Raw genomic sequence first — 23,237 nt, 5'->3', positions numbered from 1 at the left:
TCTTAGCTGTGAGTATGATGAGTCCTGGGGGTCCTCGCAGCAAACCACCAATCCTGGGAGTGGTTTCAGGGAGCCCCCAAAACAGCATCCCTTTAGAACAGCAAGAGAAAGGAGCCTGCACTGCTTCTGTGGCTGGCTCACTGCTGTGTTTCAGAGCTCTGAGCAGGTGGGTGCCGAGGTCATCTCTATCTTGCAAACCTTAAGAGCAATCAATGCTTGCCACAAAATGGATCTCCTTCTGACCAATGAGGCCTCCTGGGCTCCATACTCTGTGCATTCAGTTACTTTAAGGGGTATCTCAGGATCTCATTCCGTCACCTAGGCTGGAATACAGTGGTGCAATCACAGCTCACTGCAGCCTTGATTTCCTGGCTCAAGCAATCCTCCTGCCTCAGCCTCCTGGGTAGCTAAAACTAGAGGTGTGTACCACAACACCCGACTAATGTTTTATATTTTTTGTAGAAACGGGGTCTTGCTTTGTTGTCCAGGCTGGTCTAGAACCCCTGGGCTCTAGTGACCCTCCTGTCTCAGCCTTCCGAAGTGCTGGAATTACAGGCATCAGCCACAGTCCCCAGCCTAATTTTGGATTATTATTATTAGTAGTTTTTGAGACAGGGTCTGGCTCTGTCGCCCAGGATGGAGTGCAGTAGCGCAATCTTGGCTCACCGCAAACTCCATCTCCTGGGCTCAAGCCATCCTCCTACCTCAACCTCCCAAGTGGCTGGGACTACAGGTGTGGACCACCATGCCTGGCTAATTATCGTATTTTTTGTAGTAATGGGTTTTGCCATGTTGCCCAGGCTCATCTTGAACTCCTGACCTCATGCAATCCACCTACTTCGGCTTCCCAAAGTGCTGGGATTACAGGCGTAAGCCACTGGGCTCGACCTGAATTATTATTTTTGAATTACAAAAAAACAAACAACAACAACAACAACAAAAAACTCACCCGAATGAAAAGGAAACTGCTGTTTGGCTTCTCCTGTGTGGGCATCCCAAATTATTGTTGTCTGTGTTCCGCAAACAAAGGAAAAAGTTAGTAACTCTTCTCGCAAAGTTTTCTCTGGAAACATTTATCATACAAGAAAAGACAGTCAGCCCTTCTCCTTATAAACCGGCACTGTCCAATAGAGATAGAGAGTGAGCCTTATGGGCTAGTTTCAATTTTTCTGGGATCCACATTAAAAAGAAAGAAACTGGTAAAATTCATTAGCAATCTATTATATTTAACTCCAACATGCCCCCAAATATTACCATTTCAACATGTAATCAGTATCAAAACCTTACTGGGATATTTGCCTTCTTTTTCTCCCATACCACATCATTAAAGTACAGCATGTTTTAAACTCAGCAATCTGGATGGCCACGTTTGATGAACCTATCAGCCACATATGCTGGCATCTCCCTTAACTCATTTATGCCTGAGGTTGCAACTTTTTGAATTTCTCCAATCGGACCTTGGCGATGACCCTGAGCAGTAGGATATAAATAACTCCCACATGCTCAGCATTCCGATAACGGAAACTAGGCATAAATGGGTTTAAGGACAGAGCATCCCTAACCAATACTTGCAAGAACTACCAAAATTGGTAGGAATTCCTCCTCATCCCCAAATGCAGAAAACTGTTGAAAAACCTGGAACAAAGCATCTCCAGAGATCTTTGTGGCATTTGTTCCAAGTGAAGGGCTGCAGAGACGAGCATTTCTGAAAATGCCTCTGCCCATCCCTCCATGAAATGGGGGCACTAGACATGGCAGAGCCATTGGCTTGCACTGGGGCCAGGCACCAATGTACTGGTCTAATAGTAAGTAGAAAGGTTGAGTTCTCCCTTGGAAAGCAAAGGAAATCATGAATTTTTATGAATTTACTGACGCTAGGAAGATAGAGAACCAGCTCAATGAATGGCATTGGAGTTACGTCTTCATCAACTGGAATTTTCAACTTAATTGGAAACTTTACACCTCTCTGTTACTGACGCTCAGTCAAGATTTTGCTTTAAGAAGAAAGAGTTCTATTTTGTGTTGACTGTAGACATTTTCAGAGGAAAGCAAGCAGTGAGTGTCTTTGAAACTTGGTACTCCTGGGTTTTGGGTCAGTTCTAGACCAATTAACATTTCTTTGTTGGGGTATAACTCTTCTTAATTTAGCCATGCAAAAACAAATCTAACACTGCAGAGAATATATAAACTCTTTCACAGTTCTGATACCATTTCACATATTACATCAGCAACTGGTCTCTTAGTCGATGTTTATGTTAAATGTACATTGGACAAAAGAAAACAGTTATGCAAACATTTGAAGAATGTGACATATATTTTAGTCACTCTGTGTTGGTCAACACCAGCATCCCCTAAGTTACATTTTCTCCCTGAGTGTTATGTACAAGGATGTTATTTTCACTCCTGCTGTGGTTGACTAAGTAATGATGGTGGATCGTACCCAGCCCAAGAGACTAACATAATCCCACATATGCATTTTCACTGATCACATAGTCCATCACCTGGTGGAGTTAAGACTGATAATCAGTGAGAAAAACAATCACAAATGTTAACAGTCTCCAGGTAGGAAGGAGGCCAGGAAACAAACAGCTATTTAGAATTCTACGGAAGTTAAAGGGCAGTAGTTACTGGTGACCAGGGTCTGAGTTCCCATCCCTCTGTACTCTGCACCAGCTGTGTGTCCCTAGGCAAATTAATAACCCTCTCCAGGCCTCCAGTTCGTCCTCTGTAGAATGGGAGTGATCATACTTGTGCCTGCCTCCTATCTTGGCAGTACCGGATGGGTTAACACATGCAGTAGTGAAGTGCTTGATAAAGAAAAGTGCTGTCATTTTCATGAGTGATTTTAATAACTCAAGCAGCAATTACTGAGAGCCTACTGAATGCACAGCAAAGTGCTGCGTATGCATGTTACTTGAATTAGAACATCTTGGCAAAGATCTGATAGTAGCTACATGAGAACGTTTATGTGTCAACCACAGCAACTCAGCTTTTAAAATATCATAAACCAGGCTACTAAGTCTGAAAGGTTTCTTGGCTTAAAAGAGAGGGAGAGCAATTATGAATGAATGATTTGTTGACCTAGTTATACCCTAGTGCAAGAGTCTGCAAACTTTTTCTGTGAAGGGCCAGGTAGTAGAATTTTAGGCTTTGAGGGCCATCTGGTCTCTCTTGCAACTGCTCATCTCTGCCATTGTAGCATGAAAGCAACCATGGAGAAGTCTCAACAAAGGGGTGTGGTTGTGTCCCAATACAACTTTATTTAAATTTAAGAAACAGGTGAGGAGCCAGACTTGGCCTATGTGGGCCACAGTTTGCCAAATGCAATTATTTCATTTAGCAATTTCTCCCAAAGTGGGATGATGTTCAGAGGTCAAGTCTATCATTTTATTTATTTATTTATTTATTTATTTATTTATTTATTTATTTATTTATTTATTTGAGATGAAGTTTTGCTCTTGTTGCCCAGGCTGGAGTGCAGTGGCATGATCTTGGCTCACCCCGGGTTCAAATGATTCCCCTGCCTCAGCCTCCTGAGTAGCTGGGATTACAGGCATGCCCCACCACGCCCGGCTAATTTTGTACTTTTAGTAGAGACAGGGTTTCTCCATGTTGGTCAGGCTGGTCTCGAACTCCCGACCTCAGGTGATCTGCCTGCCATGGCCTCCCAAAGTGCTGGGATTACAGGCGTGAGCTACCACGCCCGGCCAACTCTATCATTTTATAACTTTCAGAACTAGAAAGAACAGAGAGCTCTGACTCAGGTTTTGTTTTGTATTGTTTTGTCTTGTTTTGTTTTGAGACAGAGTCTCACTCTTCTTCCAGATCCAGGCTGGAGTGCAGAGGCGCAATCTCGGCTCACTGCAACCTCCTCTGCCTCCCTGGTTCAAGAGATTCTCGCGCCTCAGTCTCTAAGTAGCTGGGATTACAGGCACCCGACACCATGCCCAGCTAAGTTTTGCATTTTTAGTAGAGACTGGGTTTCACTGTGTTGGCGAGGCTGGTCTCGAACTTCAAGACCTAGTAAGTTTTCAAGTTATCCTGAAATCATCACAAAATGCAAAGCTTTGTGGAGGCCCGAGCATCCTCCAGTATTCAGGCATGGTTTCCAGTTGTTGTAGAAACACAAATTCATGTGAAAACATGTGTTTTTTTTTTCTCAATTCTAGATAATGCTTCTTTTCCAAAGCCATGACTTAGAATTCCTGCTGAGTCTCAGGAACGCACAACTGTTCCATGAAGGCTGTCTGGGGTCATGACTCCAGCCAGCCTTGTCGCTGGACAAGTGAGAAAAGTGAAATGCACAGAGGCTGAGGTTGCTGGCTGGATCAGACTCGGGCCCGGGATGGAGTCTGCGTCCCCTTACTCTTTGCCCTTGGGTTCCCACCCCATTGATGGCTTTTACATGCACCTGGAGTTAACGCTACCGTGTCTCCCTGCAGCCCTGCCCAGGTGCAGAGCAAGTCAATTCTAACCTGGCTCTGTGGGCCATCGGGAGAGCGTGCCCTTGTAGCCAGGTTGCTTGACTCCTACTCAGAGAAATCTGCGGTCTACGGTGGGAAGCAGCAGTTTATCAAATGAGGAAAGCCGAAGCCTGAAGAACACACACAGCCTGTGCCACTCGCCCCTCAGTGGGTGCAAGTTCAGGCAGGGCTCGCCCAATACCACGTGGCTCCTTCCAGCAACTGACAAATGCAATGTGGAGATTTTCCTCTCTCTACCACTGAACCATGTACCTCAAATAAAGGGAAGCTTTGCACAAGGGTCTGCAGAACAGCAGAATATATTAAGAGATGATGTGTTACAAATGAACAGAAAGATCAAAACCACAAAAACAAAGCCTAAACACATCATTTTCATTTCTTAAGGGGAAGCACAAAGCCTACGAGTTCCAAGAAACCACGATGTTATTTTGAGATTAAAAATATATAACCACCTATAGATCAAAGGGATGTATTTTCAGCTAATACTCACTTTGTCTACACCAGCACTCAAAATGTAATTCCCCTTTCGGTTCCATTTCAAGGCAAAGATGGGGCCTTTATGTTGGCCTAAGGTGCTGGCCAGGTTACCTGTTAGTAAAAACAAACATGTTGACCTCAATGTCATGGTCTGTTCACTCAAGGGTTAAGTTCGGCAGCTCCTCTTACCCGACCCCAGCACGAGGGACACAGAACTCACCATCTTCCGTCCATATTCTTGCAAAACCGTCATATGAACCTGTAGCCAAGAGTGTTCCATTGGTCTGAGGGCCAGAAAGAGACAAAAACCCACAAAAACAACTTAGGAGCGGCAGCACCGAAGCAGCTCGGAGAGCCTCTCCCAGGATCCCGGTACACTGGAACCATTTGCCACTGCGTGTTCTTTAATGACAGAATTGAAAATACCATGCTGAAAGCTATCGTAAGACCTTGCAGAAAATAAAAAGCAGTCAAACTGTGTGCATCCCATGCGTCAATGAACAGAACACCTGGTGCTGAAATCCCAAGGTGGAGAATCACCTTTCCTGGGCTGCACGACGTATCTCTCCAGAAGAACTACCTTGGGGCTCCCAGCCTACCTTCCCACCATGAGGCCACAGGCTCATTTTGCTAAGGCATGCTCACATGCAAAGATATGGCTACTGAATACACAGCTCACTGCCTGCCAAATGCAGCCTTGTTAATAGCTCTTAGCAGCCAAGACTGGCCGGGGGCAGTGGCTCACGCCTATAATCCCAGCACTTTGGGAGGCTGAGGCAGGCAGATCACATTGGGTCAGGAGTGCGAGAGCAGCCTGGCCGACATGGTGAAACCCCATCTCTACTAAAAATACAAAAATTAGCCAGGTGTGGTGGCATGAGCCTGTAATCCCAGCTATTCGGGAAGCTGAGGAAAGAGAATCGCTTGAACCCAGGAGGCAGAAGTTGCAGTGAGCTGAGATCACACCACTGCATTCCAGCCTGGGCAACAGAGCAAGACTCCGTCTCAAAATAAAAAAAGAAGCCAAGAACACCTCTCTGGCAGCCCATCAGAGTGGGGGCTGAGCACACAGGACCACCTGCCTCCTATGTCTGCATGGGGTCCATCGCTGCAGCCCCTGCCTGGTGGCTGGCCGATTTTACCAATTTCAAAGTGCCCAGGGGGTGGAAGATGCTTACATTCCAGTCCAGTGAGGTGACGTCTTTGTTACTCGGGACGTCATGGCCCCCTTCTCGTATACAGTGCCTCAACACCAGCTGGGTGGAGCCCCCGTTGCTATTCTCATTCAGGTTCCATATCCTTGCAGTTGAGTCTCCGGATCTGCAGAATAAAAACACAGGAGCCTCTGGTGTTTGGTTCAAATGGGATAAGAAGCTCTCCACAGCTTGCTCTCTGGCCAGAGGGCAGCTTCAGCACGTGCTCTTCTGTCTTTTTCATCCCTCTGGATCCCTGTTTCCCTCTTTGCCATCTTTGCATTTGGTAATTTAAGTGCTGCTGTGTTCCTCACCACCACATGGAGAAAAAGACTTGGAACTATGGCTTCTCCACAATATGAGACATGTAGAGAAGTGGCTCATAGAGCCACCCATTCCTCGGTCTGCCCACACACTGGGGTAAGAAGGGGAGTGTGTGTTCCTTTAGGCAGAACTCCAGAGAAGGGAGAGCAGCTTGCATCTCCCATCTCCCCAACTCTGGAGCGCCCCCCATCCTGACATCCTTACCCGGAGGCTAGCAAATCACTGACAGGATTCCAGGCACAAATGAACACCTCAGACTCATGGCCCCGAAGGACTGTGGCTTTGCTGGATGGAATCTCAACCTCTCCATCTATTTCCATTGGCTTCGCGTGATTATCTGTCACAGCAAACACAAAGAGACAAGTGGCTTACCAATACAAGAGAAACACACTTAAAGGGCGCTTTTGTTTCCAGAAACATTTTTTTTACGTACTAAATAATACTACCTCTGATGATTTCTTTTCTTTCTTTCTTTTTTTTTTTTTTTTTGAGACGGAATCTTGCTCTGTCGCCCAGGCTGGAGTGCAGTGGCACGATCTCGGCTCACTGCAACCTCCATCTCCCAGGTTCAAGCAATTCTCATGCCTCAGCCTCTCAAGCAGCTGGGATTATAGGCATGTGCCACCACACCAGGCTAACTTTTGTATTTTTAGTAGAGGCGGGGTTTCACCATGTTGCCAGGATTGGTCTCAAACTCCTGGCCTCAAGTGATCCACCTGCCCCAGCCTCCCAAAATGCTGGAATTACAGGCGTGAGCCACCACGCCCGGCCTACCTCTGATGATTCTAACGAAATCGTGGCTTTAGTGCAATTTAGTAAATATTGTAGGTTTCTTTACATTTTGACAGTCTCTAAATTTCATTGAGGAATAAAAACAGTTTGCTAAGTGCAGTGGCTCACACCTAAAATCCCAGTGCCTCAGGAGACTGAGGAGGGAGGACTGCTTGAGACCAGGAGTTCAACAGCAGCCTGGGCAACATAGCAAGACCCCATCTCTATAAAAACAACAACAACAACAAGAAGTTAGCCAGGCCTGGTGACGCACACCTGTAGTCCCAGCTACTCAGGAGGCTGAGGTGGGAGGATCACTTGAGCCCAAGAGACTGAGGCTGTAGTGAGCTATGATTGTGCCACTGTACCCCAGCCTGGGTGACAGTTATTTTTTATAACTGGGGCCAGCTAACTACAGCCCATGATCCAAACCTAGTCCCTGGCTGCTTCTGCATAAATAAAGTGTGACTGGCACACAGCCACTGCCCATGTTTTCAAATTGTCTATGGCTACTGTTAAGGGCTAAACTATGTCCCCCTAAAATTCATATCTTGAAGCCCCAATTTCCAGGGGCCTCAGAATGTGGCTGTATTTGGAGATAGGGCTTTTGAAAAGGTGAGCAGGGTAAAAGGAGGTCACAAGGGTGGGCCCTAACCCAGTGGGACTGGTGTCCTTATGAGAAGAGGAGATCAGGACACAGACACAACCAGAGGAACGAGCATGTGAAGACATGGAGAGAAGACAGTCTCTACAAGCCAAGGAGAGAGGCCTCACAAAGGAACCAGCCCTGCCCACACCTTGATCTTGGTCCTCCAGCCTCCAGAACTGTGAGACCAAATTCTTAAACAGCCTGGTGTGTGGCCTTTTGTTACGGCAGCCTGAGCTGACTTTTGCACTCTGACAGACTTCAGCAGCTGTGACAGAGACTGCATGACCCTCAAAGCCTGGGACATTTACTGTCTGTCCCTGTAAAGAAAGTTTGCTAGACCCTGGTTTATGCTCCTAAGAAAGCAGCAATATAGCCTGATCATCAAACAATTAGCCATGGTTAACAGTTTCACAATACGGTGAGGAATTGAGCATGCTTTGTCATATGTCTTTCGTAAAGGTGCTCTGGTGGAAAACCCAGGAAACAGAAGCAATGTGATCTTAGGTTACGTGTCACTGAGTAGGAGTGCTGTTTATGTAAAAAATAAAACGCCTGGTGGTCCTGCTTAGCTCGAGAAGCCTGATACAAAAGATTCAAACAACAATGGGACTCTTCAATGTTGGTGTTTCTTCCATGCTCTGAAAGTGTCATCTGGCTGGAAGAGAGGAAAAACATCTTTCTGCATGTGGCAGACCCACTATCCCTGGTGATGGCAAGAGGGAAACTGGCATCTTAGCCAGCCGCAGTGGCAGGGGGCCTGGTAACTCCAGGCAGGAGTGACAGCCAGTATTTTCATTCTTATCAAAATGCGGCCTTCCAACGCTCCTGTCTCCATAGATTGGGCTGTGGGTCAGGCACAAGATGCAGGGTTTGAGAAGGGGGTTGGGGTGGCTGTTCCAGAAGTTCAACCAGGGTGAACTGGCCAGATGCACAGAGGAGGAGGGCCAGACTCTTCTTTTCCTGCCCCACAATTGTGGACCTTATCAATAGAAGGCTGGTGAGAGGTCTTTTCCTTTTACCTGAGGTAGGTGGCCTTTCTGTCACCCTATTGCAATAGAAACGTTATTAACAATCTGTGAACCTTCCATTAAATGCTGGATCTGCTTCTCCAAGAATTTTTTAGTTGGTGCCTGTGGATGGTAACTTGTCACAGGGCTTCGCTCGGGCTGCAGCCTCATCAGAGGCAGCCGGCTGGCTCTCTACACACCAGGAAGTTGTGGAGCCAAGACGTACCAGGTAAGACAGCAACGTCATAGTCAGCTCGATCTTCAAGGACTGCTGGGCTGCATGGCTGCTCCGAGGGCAACAACTTTCAAATAAGGAAGAACACACACACATACACTACACCATGCACAGGTGTGTGCGTGTGCACACACATGCACGCACACACACACATGCACATACACTACACCATGCACAGGTGTGCGTGCGTGCGCACACACACGCACAGGAACACACGTGTGCACACGCACACACGCGTGCATGCACACATACACGCACGCACACACACACGCGCGCATGCATACACACTTGCACACAGACACAGGCACATACACATGCAGATATACACATGTACAACATACATATGCACACATGCATACCTGCGCATGCGAGTGCACGCGCACACACGGTGCGCCATGCACGGCACATATGCTCACTCTGAACTTGCACCCTGAAGTGGCGTCCCTACGGGTGTATAGAGCAGTATGTCTAAGTGGAGCAGGTTCTCTGGGTAGAATTTTGGGCTCTCTGTCTGACTGGCCACATACTCACAGGCAATCACCTAACAGGGACTGATGTCCTGGGGTTTTGCAAAGACCAAATAAGCCTATGCCCAGTCTCTGGGGCCCAGTGCCCTTGGCAGGAACTGCAAGCTCAATAATTATACCATAATTTGGCCAAAAACCCTCAACATGGAAGGCTGGAGGCTGAGACTAAAGGTGTCCATGAATGAAACACTTTTGTTTATCACGGGCAATAATGTGTTACATGAGAGTTCTCAGATTAGCAGGCGCAGCACGATTTCCTAAAGTTGAAGACGAGGGTAAAGAAGGTCAGGTCCAAGGGTTGTGATGGAAAAAATGGAACGGGAAGTTCTTCCGGCCAGATCGTAAGCAAACACTAGAGAGCAGCTTCTAAGACATTTATAGCAGGCAGGTTTTTAAGAAGGCATTCGGATTTGCCCAAGAAGAAAACAATGAACCCAGAGAGGCCCACCGAACTCCCAGAGCCCCTGCACTCACTGACTGAATGTGCTCTGTTCTCTTCCCCATTCACCGTGGCCTCTCTGTTCTTCGATGGATTTTGGTGGGAAACGCCGGCTGAGGTCGTGGTGGCTGCTGTCGCTGCTGCCGTGGCCGCAGCTGCTGCCGCCGCCGCCGCACTGGCTTGCTGCTGAGCGAGCTTCTCTCGGAATGCCTGCTGCCGCGTCTGCACCACGTCGGGCATCACGGCGTCTATCAGTGACAGGGACTCTATGGGGCGGCCGTCGAACACTGTGCCATCCTGGGGAAGCAAGCCAAGGTACAGCTGTCAGCTCACGGGGGTGAGGCCTCTGGGAATGGCCTCTGCTCTCTGGGCAGGAGAAGCGCAGGGAAGTGGGGCGTAAACAGCTGGCTCCCAGCAACCAGGGGGCCACGGGGGAAGCGGCATGGACCTGGAGCCTGGGGTGAAGGGATCCCATGGTGGGCAGGGAAGGGGACACGACAAACTGTTGGTAAGAACTAAGTGTGATGGTTGTTCTGAGTGTCAAACCCAATTGGGACATTGAGGACAAAAAGGCCATTTATTCTTGACAGAAAGTGCTATCCCTGATGGCACGATTCTCAACATGGCGGGGGCGGGGGGTGACTGTGACTCCTTGGGGGGCATTAGGCAACGTCTGGAGACTTTTTTGGCTGTTACAACTAAGGGAGGAGAGGTGCTCCTGGCATCTGGTGGGTGGAGCCCAGGGATGCTGCTCAACATCCAACAGTGCCCAGGATGGCCCCACCATAGAGAAACATGCAGCCCCAAATACTGAGTGCTGCGGTGGAGAAGACCTGCCCACGTGCTATCGCGACTGTGCAAAATCTCTGCAAATGACCATCCATTATATTGGAGGGTAACGCTTCAGAAGCAGAGCCCAAATGAGATGCACACAGCATTTAGGCCTGCATTCCAAGTCCATCTGTCCAGGGGATTTAATAAAATAGGCACTTGCTGCTACTTGAAATGACTCCTTGGGTTCAGGGTTAGACTAACTATAGCCATGACACAGTTGACATCATTTTGTTTTGATTCATGTTTTTTTGACCATTCTTTGATTCTCTGATTTCCGTTTACCATGGAAAACTTTCCGCACACGTTTAAAAATACAGCAGGAGGTTCTTTCCTTGTGAAACACGCCAAATATTCGAATCAGGTGAACCTCAATAAGCCTTGGGGTTGTATCTGGATGTGCAAACACATGTTTATATGCTCTGAACCTGAATTACTTCAGAAATGAGGAAGAACTGAAAGGCTCAGGTTTCAGCTGAAGAATAACTAAATGAAACATCACTCCAGATGATTTCTGATTACAAGACAATATTCAAAATAAAGAAAACAATACAACCTATGTAAAGAACTAGCTGCATCACCTCCTCAGGCACTCTTGGCCCTTGATTCTGGCCATGGAGTGGACAATGGTGACCGATGGGTCAAGACGCTCCCACACCCCCTTCCTCCTTCATATGTTCACACCCAAATGAACAAGCCCATGACAAAACGCGGTAACTGTCCAAGGTAGTAACAACATGTCCTCATTTAAACTCCGCGGGCACACTGTCTCTCTTTTTTCCTTAGAGACGGGGTCTCGCTCTGTCATCCAGGCTGGAGTGCAGGGGCACAGTCATGGCTCACTGCAGCCTCAAACTCCTGGACCAAACTGATCTTCCTGCCTTAGCCTCCGAGTAGCTGGGGTTACGAGCATGTGCCACTGCACCTGGCTAATTTTTTTTATTTTATGTAGAGATAGGGTCTCATTATATTGGCCAGGCTGGTCTAGAACTTCTGGCCTCAGGCAACCCTCCTGCCTTGGCTTCCCAAAGTGCTGCGATTACAGTTGTGTGCTACCGCCCCTGGCGTCTCACTTTTTAATGATTAGAAACCATTGTGACAAATGGGACAGTCTTTCATTAGCCCCTAGAGTGCTGGAATCTGGAGTGCCGAGGGAAGGCAACTATGAAGGCTTCTCAACAGATGAGAGGTAGAAGGCAATGAGCAGAGAAAAACAGAGTCACAGGCGCCTTGAGATCTGAGGGCTGGCTGGACCTTGGAAACATGTCCTCTTACATACACACGTGTGTGTTTTGCAGTGAGGAAACTAGACAGGGCCAGAAGGAGTCAGTGGAAGATCCCGGGCACACAGTGTGAAGGGGTTTGCCAGGGAAAAAGGAGCACAAGAGAGGAAAAAACACCAGAGTTTCGAAAGCCACAGCTTTGCGAAAAATGGCAGGCAGAAGTGCAAGAAAGAAAACAGGGACTGGGTACAGTGGCTCACGCCTGTACTCCCAGCACTTTGGGAGGCCAAGGCGGGAGGATCACTTGAGCCCAGGAGTTCAAGACCAGCGAGACCTCATCTCTACAAAAAATAAAAAAATTATCTGGATGTGATGGTGTGTACCTATAAGTTCCAGCTGCTCAGGAGGCTGAGGCAGGAGGATCTTTTGAGCCAGGAGGTTGAGGCTGTAGTGAGCTATGATTGTACCACTGTACTCCCACCTGGGTGACAGAGAGAGACCCTGTCTAAAAAAAAAAAAAGAAAAGAAAAGAAAAAGAGAACAGGATATATTAGTTTGTGATCTTCTAAAAGAGTTTTTTTAAAGCAGTGTAACATGCTGTGAAGGAGAAAGGTTTGTAAGGGCAAGACCAGTTCCCAGAAAGACGGGACAGAGGGAATCCTGGAAGAATGTGACTGCCAGGTGGGATGGATGACGGTACAGTATGGAAAAGTTCAGTAGAATCACGCGCCTGGGTCAGAGTAGGAAAAAGAGAAGCAGAGGGAGGAAGCTGCAGGGGACTGAGAAATCAGTAACAGGGACTGTCTGTGGTCCCAGTGCTTTGGGAGGCTGAGGCAGGAGGATCACTTGAGCCCAGGAGGTCGAGGCTGCAGTAAGCCATGATTGTGCCACTGCACCCTAGCCTGGGCAACAGTGTGAGACTCAGTCTCTAAAAATAAAATAGGGACTCAGGTGAAGGCGGCAAGAAAGGTTGTGGATCCCATTATTCCCCAGAAGTCAAGGGGATCTTCACTGCAGAATCATGAGACCAGAATAGGAGGGGACAAGAGAGGGTGACGCGTGTGGTTTAAAACCAAAATTGGTATAAAATTGGCACAACTGCTCACTGTGGACCAATGTAAAAAGTGGGAGGGGTTCCAAGCCAAGTGCACAGTTTTAATGTGCATTTATTTTTCCATCCTCCTACCCCATCTGCTCTACAACGAGCCCGGTAATGAAAGCATCCCTTGAGATCCTCGTTAACACCACAGCCATCACCTCTCTGCCCTGACGCAGCCTCTGGTGATGCCCTCTGCCGGGTTCTGCTGAAATACAGATTCCACCTGACCATGTGTGGGGCCCCTCTCTAACCAACCTGCTCCAGAAATCAAGAAGAGACAGCAAGTCTGCATAAGTGCAAGGCAAACGTCCACTCCGAAGCCCAGAGCAGCTGAAGATCTGCCGCATCTTTTTCAGATGTGGCGGTGTAAGTGTTTACATCAACTAACAGCCAGTGATTCTACATTTAAGTCAAAAACACAGAGCCATGTGGGAGGGGCACTGGAAACTTGCTGCTGTGTGTCCACACAACCGGTATTAACACAAAGTGGAAAAGAACCCAACTTACTTTCTTCTTCTTCTTTTTTTTTTTTTTTTTTTTTAAATTTTAGAGATGGAGTCTCACTGCATTGCCCAGGCTGGAGTGTACTGGTGCAATTATAGCTTACTGCAGCCTCAACCTCTCAGGCTTAAGTGATCTGATCCTCTCACCTCAGCCTCCCGAGAGCTGGGGCTACAGGTGCGTACCACCACACTGGGCTAATTAAAAAATTGTTTTTTGTAGAAATGCTGTTACACCATGTTGTCCAGGCTGGTCTCAAACTCCTGGGGTCAAGCAGACTTCCTGCCTCGGCCTCCCAAAGTCCTGGGATTACAGGCATGAGCCACTGCACCCTGCCGTGGAATTAATCCCAAATGCCTGAGGGAAATGCATGTTAGCTTCCAATGTGTTCCAAGCTCTTGCAGCTTCCCAGGGCTCTGCTGTTTGGGGGCTGGGCCCAGCAGCTACGTACCTCATTGATACTGATCTCGGCCTCTACATACTGCAGGCCCTTCTGGAGAATGGAGATGAGGGCAGCCGGTGGCACTAGCGTCCCATTGATGTTGGACTGGCTGATGTGACTCTCAATCCCAAATGTGAAAGCCGAGTGGGAAAAACCTGTGGCAAGAGGGGAAAGATGAGGTTGAGTGAGACCCGAATTGAAGGAGGGAGGTGCAGCCATTGAGATCTGAAGGTGGCCCGCAGACTTCAAACACACTTAATTTGCAGGGACAGACACGGCTGCAGAATGCCCAGGGATGCTTCTGATTTGGGTTCAGTAAGGTGGGAAAGGGCAGGGAGAGAGGGAGAGACTTCAGACCCAGGAAGACCAGGGTTGGTATGTGATGAAACAAGGGACTTTAATGGTAGAACCGTTTCAGTGTTATTAAGAACAAAGCAGAACAGACAATAGTTTGCCCTGCATACCCCGGTTGGACATTTCTGTTACTCAAATTTGGCTCCAGGCTCCCCCCCCAAACTCCGTGGTTCCTAAGACTGTGCAGAAGCTCACGCTGAAGCCTCTCTGTGTCACCCCCTGAAAGCACACAGGGCACCTTTCTTCAGCCCAAGATGAGGGAACAGCAAACGCTGACCCTGAGTGCTCCTGGCACGCGGGGCAAGTGTATCACAACTCAACAACTGAAGACGGAGAAGAGGCCGTTCTGGACTGACTGGTGTGGCACTGAGTCATTTTCTCAAAACACTGGGAATTTTCTCTTTGCTAATTGATGCTGGCTCTTTTCCTCTCCTCCCCCAGTGCATCTCTTTCACTGCCGCTCTAGGAAGCTGCTATCAATGATGCTTGGCAATTTAAAGGTGTTTTCAGATCAGCTTTGGATGAAGGCTCTTGAATGAAGCTGTTGGGAAGGGGGTCAGGACCGAATACACAGAAAGCCATGCCTTGCTCTTGTGGATGGCGCCTGCTTCAAGGAAAGAAGGCAATGGTGCAGGGCATCTATGTGGAGGTCTGGGGGTGATGAGGAAGCTGCGACAGCCCTTCTTCATCAAGGAGAGAGAGGGAGGTGGCATCCCACTGCCAGCAAGCCTAGGCTGCTGCAGGGAGTTTCCTAAAACAGGCAACCCCGCCTGGCAGGGCTGGGTCACTTTTCTTGGTGCAGAGGCGGCCTGGGGGTGCACAGGAGCTTGAAATCCTTGGGAGGTGGACATCATGGGGGGATCTCGTGTGACGAACATGGACCCCCAGGGCTCGGTCCCTGGCAACAGGTGGGGTGGACACCAAGGCATTCCCATGGTGTGGCTTTCAACTCTCACACTGTTTACATCTTCCATGCATGAGGCAAATGAGCAGGAAGCAGGGAGTTCGGAAAGCAGCCACTCTACCTCCCTGGTTAGACCACTCTGCAGGATGAGAATCTGCTTATCCCAGGAGGCAGGACTGTCAGCCTTGCTGGACAGGTGCTTCCCTTCCGCCGTCTTTCATTCAGCCAATGGGGGGCCAGTGGCAGCCGGCTTCCCTCTGCTTCCATATCAGTGCCCTTCTGCCTCGTCTTATCCAAATGCAAACTGACCTTGCAATAAACAAAACACTCACCAGATGGGAATGTTCCTCCAGGAGATGAGCTCTGCGCTGTGCTCTCCTTGCTGCTTTCTTACACTTCACTTTTCTCTGTCTACTCTCCCTCCTCCTCAATCCACCCTCTGTTCTGTCCCCACTGCCAGGTTGTAAAGAACATATCAAATGTGTAGTTGAGATTTATCTAACAGAGTAATAGGGTAGCTGCTATTAATTTTACAATCAATTGCACAGAGCCTTGCATATTTCTTTATAGAACTATAACTGCCTACATTAGGTTCCAAAGGACCCCTTTCCAGGTTCCCCTATCCCCAAGGGTTCCTCCGCCCCTGTGTTTTTGGAGGATATAAGCCAAGGCTGTTTATAACAACCTTACCTTTTCCTTCTAACTTGTTTTCTCTCTATCCACCTTCCTTTTCCCCTACCCACTCCTACCAAAATGAAGCAACCCACCCTTGGGTTCACCAACGACTCTATTCTCTGCCAATGCTATACAGAGTTTTACCTGCAAGCTTTTATCATTGAGGTCTTTGGCAAAGTGTGGAAGAGAAAAACCCCAGTCAATGGATAAAGCAGGACCTCACTGCATTCTTGGCTTGACGATCCACTACATGGAATCTTCCTCATCTACTCTGGGCCACAGTGATTCCTCTCTCATAGACATCATGACTCTCACGGCTGATGGGGGCCACTCACGTGGCTCCTACTAAATGGCTTCAAGCCTCTCAGCATCATTCTGTCACTGCCGCTTTCCCCTTGATGAATCAGTCTCTGAGATCTTTTGAGGGTAACTGACAGCTTCCTGTTGCTCAGTTTGTAGGGGTGGGGCTGAGATCTAAGCCTGGGCGCCAGAAACCACTCTTAGCCACCATGAAACAGTATCTAGAAACATCTACCGAATGCACCAGAATGCAGCATTATGTGCTGATGATGGCACCTGACCTCATGGCTGACAGAGCAATTGTGGAAGGAAAGTCTCGTGCTCCTGGGACATTTCATTCATCCACTCTGACTCATTCATTCCCGCAAGCAGCACTGGGCCACAGAACTGGTACCTGCAGTCACATGCTCTGTGAAACAGAGCCGATTCTGACCACATCACCATCTTCAACCAAACCTGGGCACTCTGTCCACTACCTCAGTCTTTGTAGCAGCTGTTTGGAGTTGGTACTGTTTTTGTTTCACACATAAGGACGAACATTGGAGACATCAGGTAACCCGCCCAAGGATCATGTGATATGATGCTGAACTAAACTGTGAACCGTAGACTATGTGACTCCAAGATTCCGCTTTTTACTTTACACTCCAAGACCCACCCACAAGCACAGGAACCAAAATTCTTGAATTCCCTGCATGGACACAGACTCCATTTCCACCTGGCTGTTCAGCTAGACCACTGGCAGCTCTGAACAGCAGCCAGCATGGGTACAGCTCAGGCAACTCACAAAGAACGGTGTGCAAAGCTCAGTCTAACCCACGGAGGGAGTGTGCCCGTGATTTCTCTCTCATCTGGGTTTTTAATGTTGAGTACATGTTTTGGCTGTATAACTTTATCTCTCTACATGATTATGCCCTCCAACACAGATTTCATTTCTAGATCGTGTGGACAACAGTATCCACATTCAATTAAGTCTTCTTGGAACAAAGAGATGAACCAGTAAAGATGGACTAAGGATGTGGCGTCTGAGACTTCTGCAAAGAGCTGAAAGTCGTCTGCCGAAAGGATATCCTGTGCAGATGCACAATGACAAATGCACAGGATAAAGTTCTACAAGGGTACCTCGAAGGTCTTTCATCAGCTTGGGTCCTCTTTTGGAGAGGGTAGGTCATGACTGGAAATTAGGCACCTTCATAAAGACCTGGGAGATGTGCATTCCATGCCATGGTTAACAGAAGTCCTCCTATTTGCTGAGATTTTCACTAGCTGCATTTCTTAGAATGGATCTCTACATGGCCTCTAGAGCAATGGTTTTTCAGTCCATTTGCTTGCAAGATTTTCTTACTGATTTCTGGCCATGTGGTCTCATGAAGGCAAGCAGGAGGGCTGGATGGAGAAAATGTCAGCAGCAGGCAGGATGGCTGGGTTCTGTCCTCGTTCTGCCACTGGGTGCCTGGCCCATGTCGCTTCATTTGGCTGGGCCTGCATTTCCTCCTCTGTGGTATAGGGATAAAAAGTACCTTGAGGCGCTGATGAGACACATAGATGGGACAGCAGCCAGACCCCCAACACATTTGATGGAGAGAAGACCACAGTGAGTGGAAAGGTTGCTGTCCCAGCTTTCCTTGTTGGAACAATAAGGATGTCAGATGAAATGGCTGCTAGGATATTTGCTAGTTCTGATATTCATTCTGGGACAGGAAGATGCCTGCTACGTTCTGAACGTTTGTGTCCCCCCCAGATTTGTATGTGGGAGACAAATCCCCAAAGTGACGGTATTAAGAGGTGGGGCCTTCAGGAAGCAATTAAATCATGAGGGCTCCACTCTCGTGAATGGGATCAGTGTCCCTATAAAAGAGGCTCAAGCAAGCTCCCCTGCACCTTCCACCATGATAAGACACAGAAGGAGCCATCCATGTGAAACAGGACCTCACCAGACACCAAATCTGCTGGCGTCTTGATCTTGGACTTCCCAGCCTCCAGGACTATGAGCAATACACTTTGGTTGTATATAAATTACCCAGTCTAAGGTATTGGTTACAGCCCATACTAAGACAATGCCCAAGGACTATGTACTAGAGGCTGCTTGACCACTTCCTCTTAGGCCACAGTTGCCAGAACCAGGTGCCAGGGTGCTGCAGAAGGTAATGCCTGCCTCCACACCTGCCAGCATCTCACCCCTCCCACTTGGACTCCAGGGCTAATGGGCGCATTCATTTGCAGTCTGCCAGAGTGGTGAGACTTCGGTGCCTTGTGCCTCCTCAGCTTTCCCGCATCTCTGAACACATCTCTTCTGCCCAACAAGACATCCGTAGGAACAAAGACCAGAATGTCAATGATAAACGAAGCACCAAGGACTGCCCCTGCAGCAGGTGCAGAAGTAGTTAAAGGGCAGGAGAACAAAGAGCTTGGTGGTACCTCGATGGAAGATCGTGTGAGGGTGATGGGTTAGTGTCCTTGGTGTCACCAGTAGGCTAGCCTAGAGACATTCCTGAAGACGCTAGGCTTGCCGCCTACTTAGGAGGCGTATTCCTGATGAATCTCTTGACAGCAGGGCTTCTCAACCACAGCATGGCTGACTTTTAGGCTGGCTCATTCCTTGCTGTGGGGGACACAGTCCCATGCATTGTACGATGTTGAGCAGCACCCCCGGCCTCTACCCACTAGATGCCAGTAGCACACTCCCATTGTAACAACCAAAAATGTTTCCAATATTGTCCCATCAACCCCACCATGGTTGGGGAATTGACACCCTGAAAGGCCACTACCCCCAGCTCTACTCTCCTTACATTTCTGCTTGGTTCTTGGTTGTTGCTATTGAAAAGCAAGCCACCCTCTGCATGCAATTGGTCATAGACCTTAGATAACATAACACACAGTAACAGAACATAACCAGATGAGGTAAAATTATTCCCAGGGAGAAAAAAAAGAGTATAATCATGATAAACTGAAAGGCTTACACAAAGGATGACATTTTATAAAGGATGGTAGGATCTTCCATGTAAAGTCCTGTCCATTTGGAATAAAACGTGTAATAGTCTCACAAGAGAGGAAACAGTCTGTATAAGAATTTGTCTCATCTAACTAGGCAACATAAACATTTAAAACAAACCAAGTACATGTATTGCGTTTCTTGCAATTATGACACTGCTAAACCACACCCCTCACAAATGACTTCACAAACCATTTGAGTTATACAGTGAACTACTATGCCCAGCTAATGTTGGCCTGATTCATCAGCAAAATCTGCTAAGTTATCAATCACTGGCCTTTAGAAATACTGCTTATTTGGCAGAGAAAAGTAGAATTTAATACTCAGGCAGCTGTGGGGTTGGTTTTGCATCTTCAGCTAAAACAAATACCAAGGGTATCAATTTGTAACATTAAAACTGGAATTTTTATTAAGTATTTAACAGACTTACATACTTGTAATACTGACAGCTATCCAAAGCTGTTGGACACCATCTGCTATCTGTGCATTGTCTAGATCATGGGCTTGCAAACTGAGGCCCACAGACCAAGTCTGGCTCACTGCCAGTGTGTGTAAATAAAGTTTTATTGAGATACAACCACACCCCTGAGTTGATGTGTTGTCTATGGCTATTTTCACACTACAATGGGAGAGTTGAGTAGGTGCAACAGAGACCACATGGCTCATAAAGCTGAGGATATTTACTATCTGCTCCTCTACAGGAAAAGTGTGCTGACCTGATTTTATATACAGTTGACTCTCCATATCCGATAGTTCTGCGTCCACCAATTCAACCAACCACAGATCAAAAATATCCAGAAAAAAACAACAAAAAACAATATGATGATAATAATACGAATAAAAAACCAATGCAATATAACAAACACACTTTACTTCAGCCTGGGAGACAAAGTGATACACCAGTCTTGAGAGCAAAGGAAAGAAACAGAAGAGAAGAAAGAAGGAAGGACCATATTGGATGCAATGACATAAGAATTTGGTACCATTTCTTAGGCTTATGGAGAGAACACATTTAACCAGGTGCTCCAAGGCCTGGATCTGCCCCCTAACAGTTTCCCCAGCTCCCTTTTCTGACCCATGGACAGGTGGAATTCAATGATCTACAAGGTCCCTTTCAATTCTAAAATCCTATGTAGAGAAAATAAATTACCTTACGGTGCCAACAAAACCTGAAGGGTTTTAATTTATGGAGGTGACTGAGTGACAACACAAAGAGGCTAATGCCATTGAAAGAATTTATTACTCAGTTCCCAAGGAAGGGAGTATGCTGGGGCGTGCCACACCATGCCACACAGGGCAACAAGAAACCTTATCACACACGGGGACCGAGAAGCTGAGAAAGAGAGAGGGAGGAACTAGGAGTGTACCTTTATGACTACAGTAGTCGGGGAGTAAAGGGGTGGGGATATCCCTTATTGGATAGGAAGTGAAAATACATGTCAGAGTTTGTGGCTGGGAGTTTTATAATATGATTTTGGCACGCCTGCAAAAGCCACCTTATGAGAGGTAAACAACTTTGGTTGTTGGTCTAGCTCTATGATCAATGGATACCAAACAGCCACTGGTTAACACACTTGTCCAATCTAGTAGGCTAAAGGGAAGGGGTTTTACAATACAGTCATTATGAAACCAAAACGTACATGTAGCACTTCCTTTTGTTTCTGCAAATGCTGACAGTTTTCCAACCTCCTTATTCATAGCGGAGTCAGCACAACTTCTCCTCAGTCAATATTTCCTGGATCATAAAGGTTTCTCCAGCAGGACTGCAGCTGCCTGGAAAGCTGCCCACTTTCCTCTCAGTGCTGGGACAAGGTGGTGGAGGTGGGGAGGGTGTGATAAAAACAAAGATGCGAGAGAGGCCAAGGATGAGGAAGTGGGAGCCGGGATGAAAAATCAAATGGTGAAGAAAACACAGACACACACGCACACTCTCACAGAGTTAGGAACAGTAAACAGAAAAGGCGAGGGAATTAGAAATCCTATCTTCATCTGTGGGGCGAATTCACTACCGGTTCCCTTCACTTCAACAATGATGGATTAGTCTCACCAGAGGATTACATTTTCTGCCCAAGAAGCAGTTCTTATCATATGTAAACTCCAATTATATCCATGGTAAAAAGAAAAAAAAATATGCTGGGGAGAATTCTTTTTGCCTTTGCAGTCTATATCACTGAACGTGTTCATATCAGCTTTCCATTTTAATGTGTTTATATGAAAAAAATCCTCAAGGCCCAGTCCTCAACTCCCATCCTAACCTCCAACAACATTTTGCTACAGAAAACAGAGTGCAGTGAGAACCTTTTTACGTGCTGCAGACCTGTTTGCGATGACCCACCATAACATGGAATTTAGCGTAAAATGAAGCTGCCTCGGACAGCGTCCAAAAGAAATACCAGAAGGATCTCGTTAAAATAGGGTTTTGCCATAACATCTGGCCTGGACCCCAAGGGTGGTGGCTGAATACAGCTCAGGCCGCTGACAAGCGCAGACCAGGCACCCTTGCCAAGACCATTTTCATATCCTCTAGATGTGGGGAGCATCCAGGAGGGAAAAGCATTACTCAGGCCATAAACTCATGTGGCTACTTCCTCCCAGGGCAATGGTGGGCTAGGACAACGAGACAACCTTGGAGGGGCCTCGGCTAGGGTAGGGGGTGCTGCTTCCTGGAAATGCTCACAGAGAATTGTAGTGGAGGTGATGCCAGGAGAAGCCTCAGCTCCTGCTGCAAGTCATCTACTAGGAAGAGCTAGGTTCAGAGACGCTCATGTCCTCCAGCCCTACAGTGTGGTCTCCAGCACCTTGGAACACTCATGAATTCTGGATTCAATATTTGGAAATGGAAGACAGCATGAATGCTAAACCAGAGATTTACGATGGATAGCACCATTGCAAATCACAAACAAAAGTCAAGATATGACTTTGGGAATATAAGAGAAAGCAATTTGGAAGATGGAGAAATTAACTCACATTGTTAAACAATCAACACAACTCCTGTTCTCACATTGGGGGATTTCTTCCAGTCCCTTTTCTCTATGTATCTTAATTACTTTCTTTCTTTATTTTTTTTTTTTTTGAGACAGAGTTGCACTCTTGTCACCCAGGCTGGAGTGCAATGGCATGATCTCAGCTCACTGCAACCTCCGCCTCGCAGGTTCAAGCGATTCTCCTGCCTCAGTCTCTCGAATAGCTGGGATTACAGGCGCATGCCACCACGCCCAGGTAATTTTTGTATTTTTAGTAGAAATGGGGTTTCATTTCATGTTAGCCAGGCTGGTCTCGAACTCCTGACCTCAGGTGATCCACCTGCCTCGGCCTCCCAAAGTGCTGGGATTATTTGCTGGGCGCGAGCTACCGCGCCTGGCCTGTGCATCTTAATTTCTATGTATAATCATCATAGTCACAGAATATTGTATCCCTATTCTCTTTTACCTAGCACACTATAAGCATTTTCCCTGGTTGCTGGTTGGTTTTGACAGCCACCTCTGTGGTTACTAATTTTTCACCAAGCAGGCAGGTCATCCTTTACTCACACTACGTCCAGGTTTATCTTTCAACAATGAATCAACGGCTTCTAACTGGACAGGTTCCCGTGTCTCAGCTGGTGTTAATGTGCCACTAACCCTACTTGCCAGCATCTTTTCCTCCTTTCCTGCCATCATGTGTCCTAGGTCCGCATCACCAAGATGGCGCATTCTCCTCAAAAATACTGGGGTTTGCTCTTTATTTTTCTTGAAGTGCTCTTCTTACTTTGCCTAAAAACTTCTGGTTCAAATCCAGCTCAGATAGCACTCTATGCCCTTTCTCAAGCTGCTG

At 47.4% G+C, this 23,237-nt stretch overlaps 1 protein-coding gene across 3 annotated transcripts in view; it reads right to left on the bottom strand.

Annotated features, from left to right (window-relative positions):
- The window catches only part of TBL1X (transducin beta like 1 X-linked), a 256,272-nt gene that overhangs the window by 21,256 nt on the left and 211,779 nt on the right, over positions 1–23,237 (bottom strand). For all 3 annotated transcript variants that reach the window (XM_055377011.2, XM_063702810.1, XM_063702809.1), the window contains 7 exons: positions 14,212–14,357; positions 10,142–10,403; positions 6,683–6,815; positions 6,140–6,281; positions 5,182–5,245; positions 4,975–5,072; positions 950–1,010 (listed from right to left, as the gene is read on the bottom strand). In XM_055377011.2, coding sequence (XP_055232986.1) covers positions 950–1,010; positions 4,975–5,072; positions 5,182–5,245; positions 6,140–6,281; positions 6,683–6,815; positions 10,142–10,403; positions 14,212–14,357 — 906 coding nt within the window. The remainder of the gene's footprint in view (positions 1–949; positions 1,011–4,974; positions 5,073–5,181; positions 5,246–6,139; positions 6,282–6,682; positions 6,816–10,141; positions 10,404–14,211; positions 14,358–23,237) is intronic.

This window comes from Gorilla gorilla, chromosome X (assembly GCF_029281585.2).
Source record: "Gorilla gorilla gorilla isolate KB3781 chromosome X, NHGRI_mGorGor1-v2.1_pri, whole genome shotgun sequence".
NCBI lineage: Eukaryota > Metazoa > Chordata > Mammalia > Primates > Hominidae > Gorilla > Gorilla gorilla.
The sequence above is the reverse complement of the archived record's forward strand: the minus strand, read 5'-3'. Positions and strand labels throughout refer to the sequence as shown.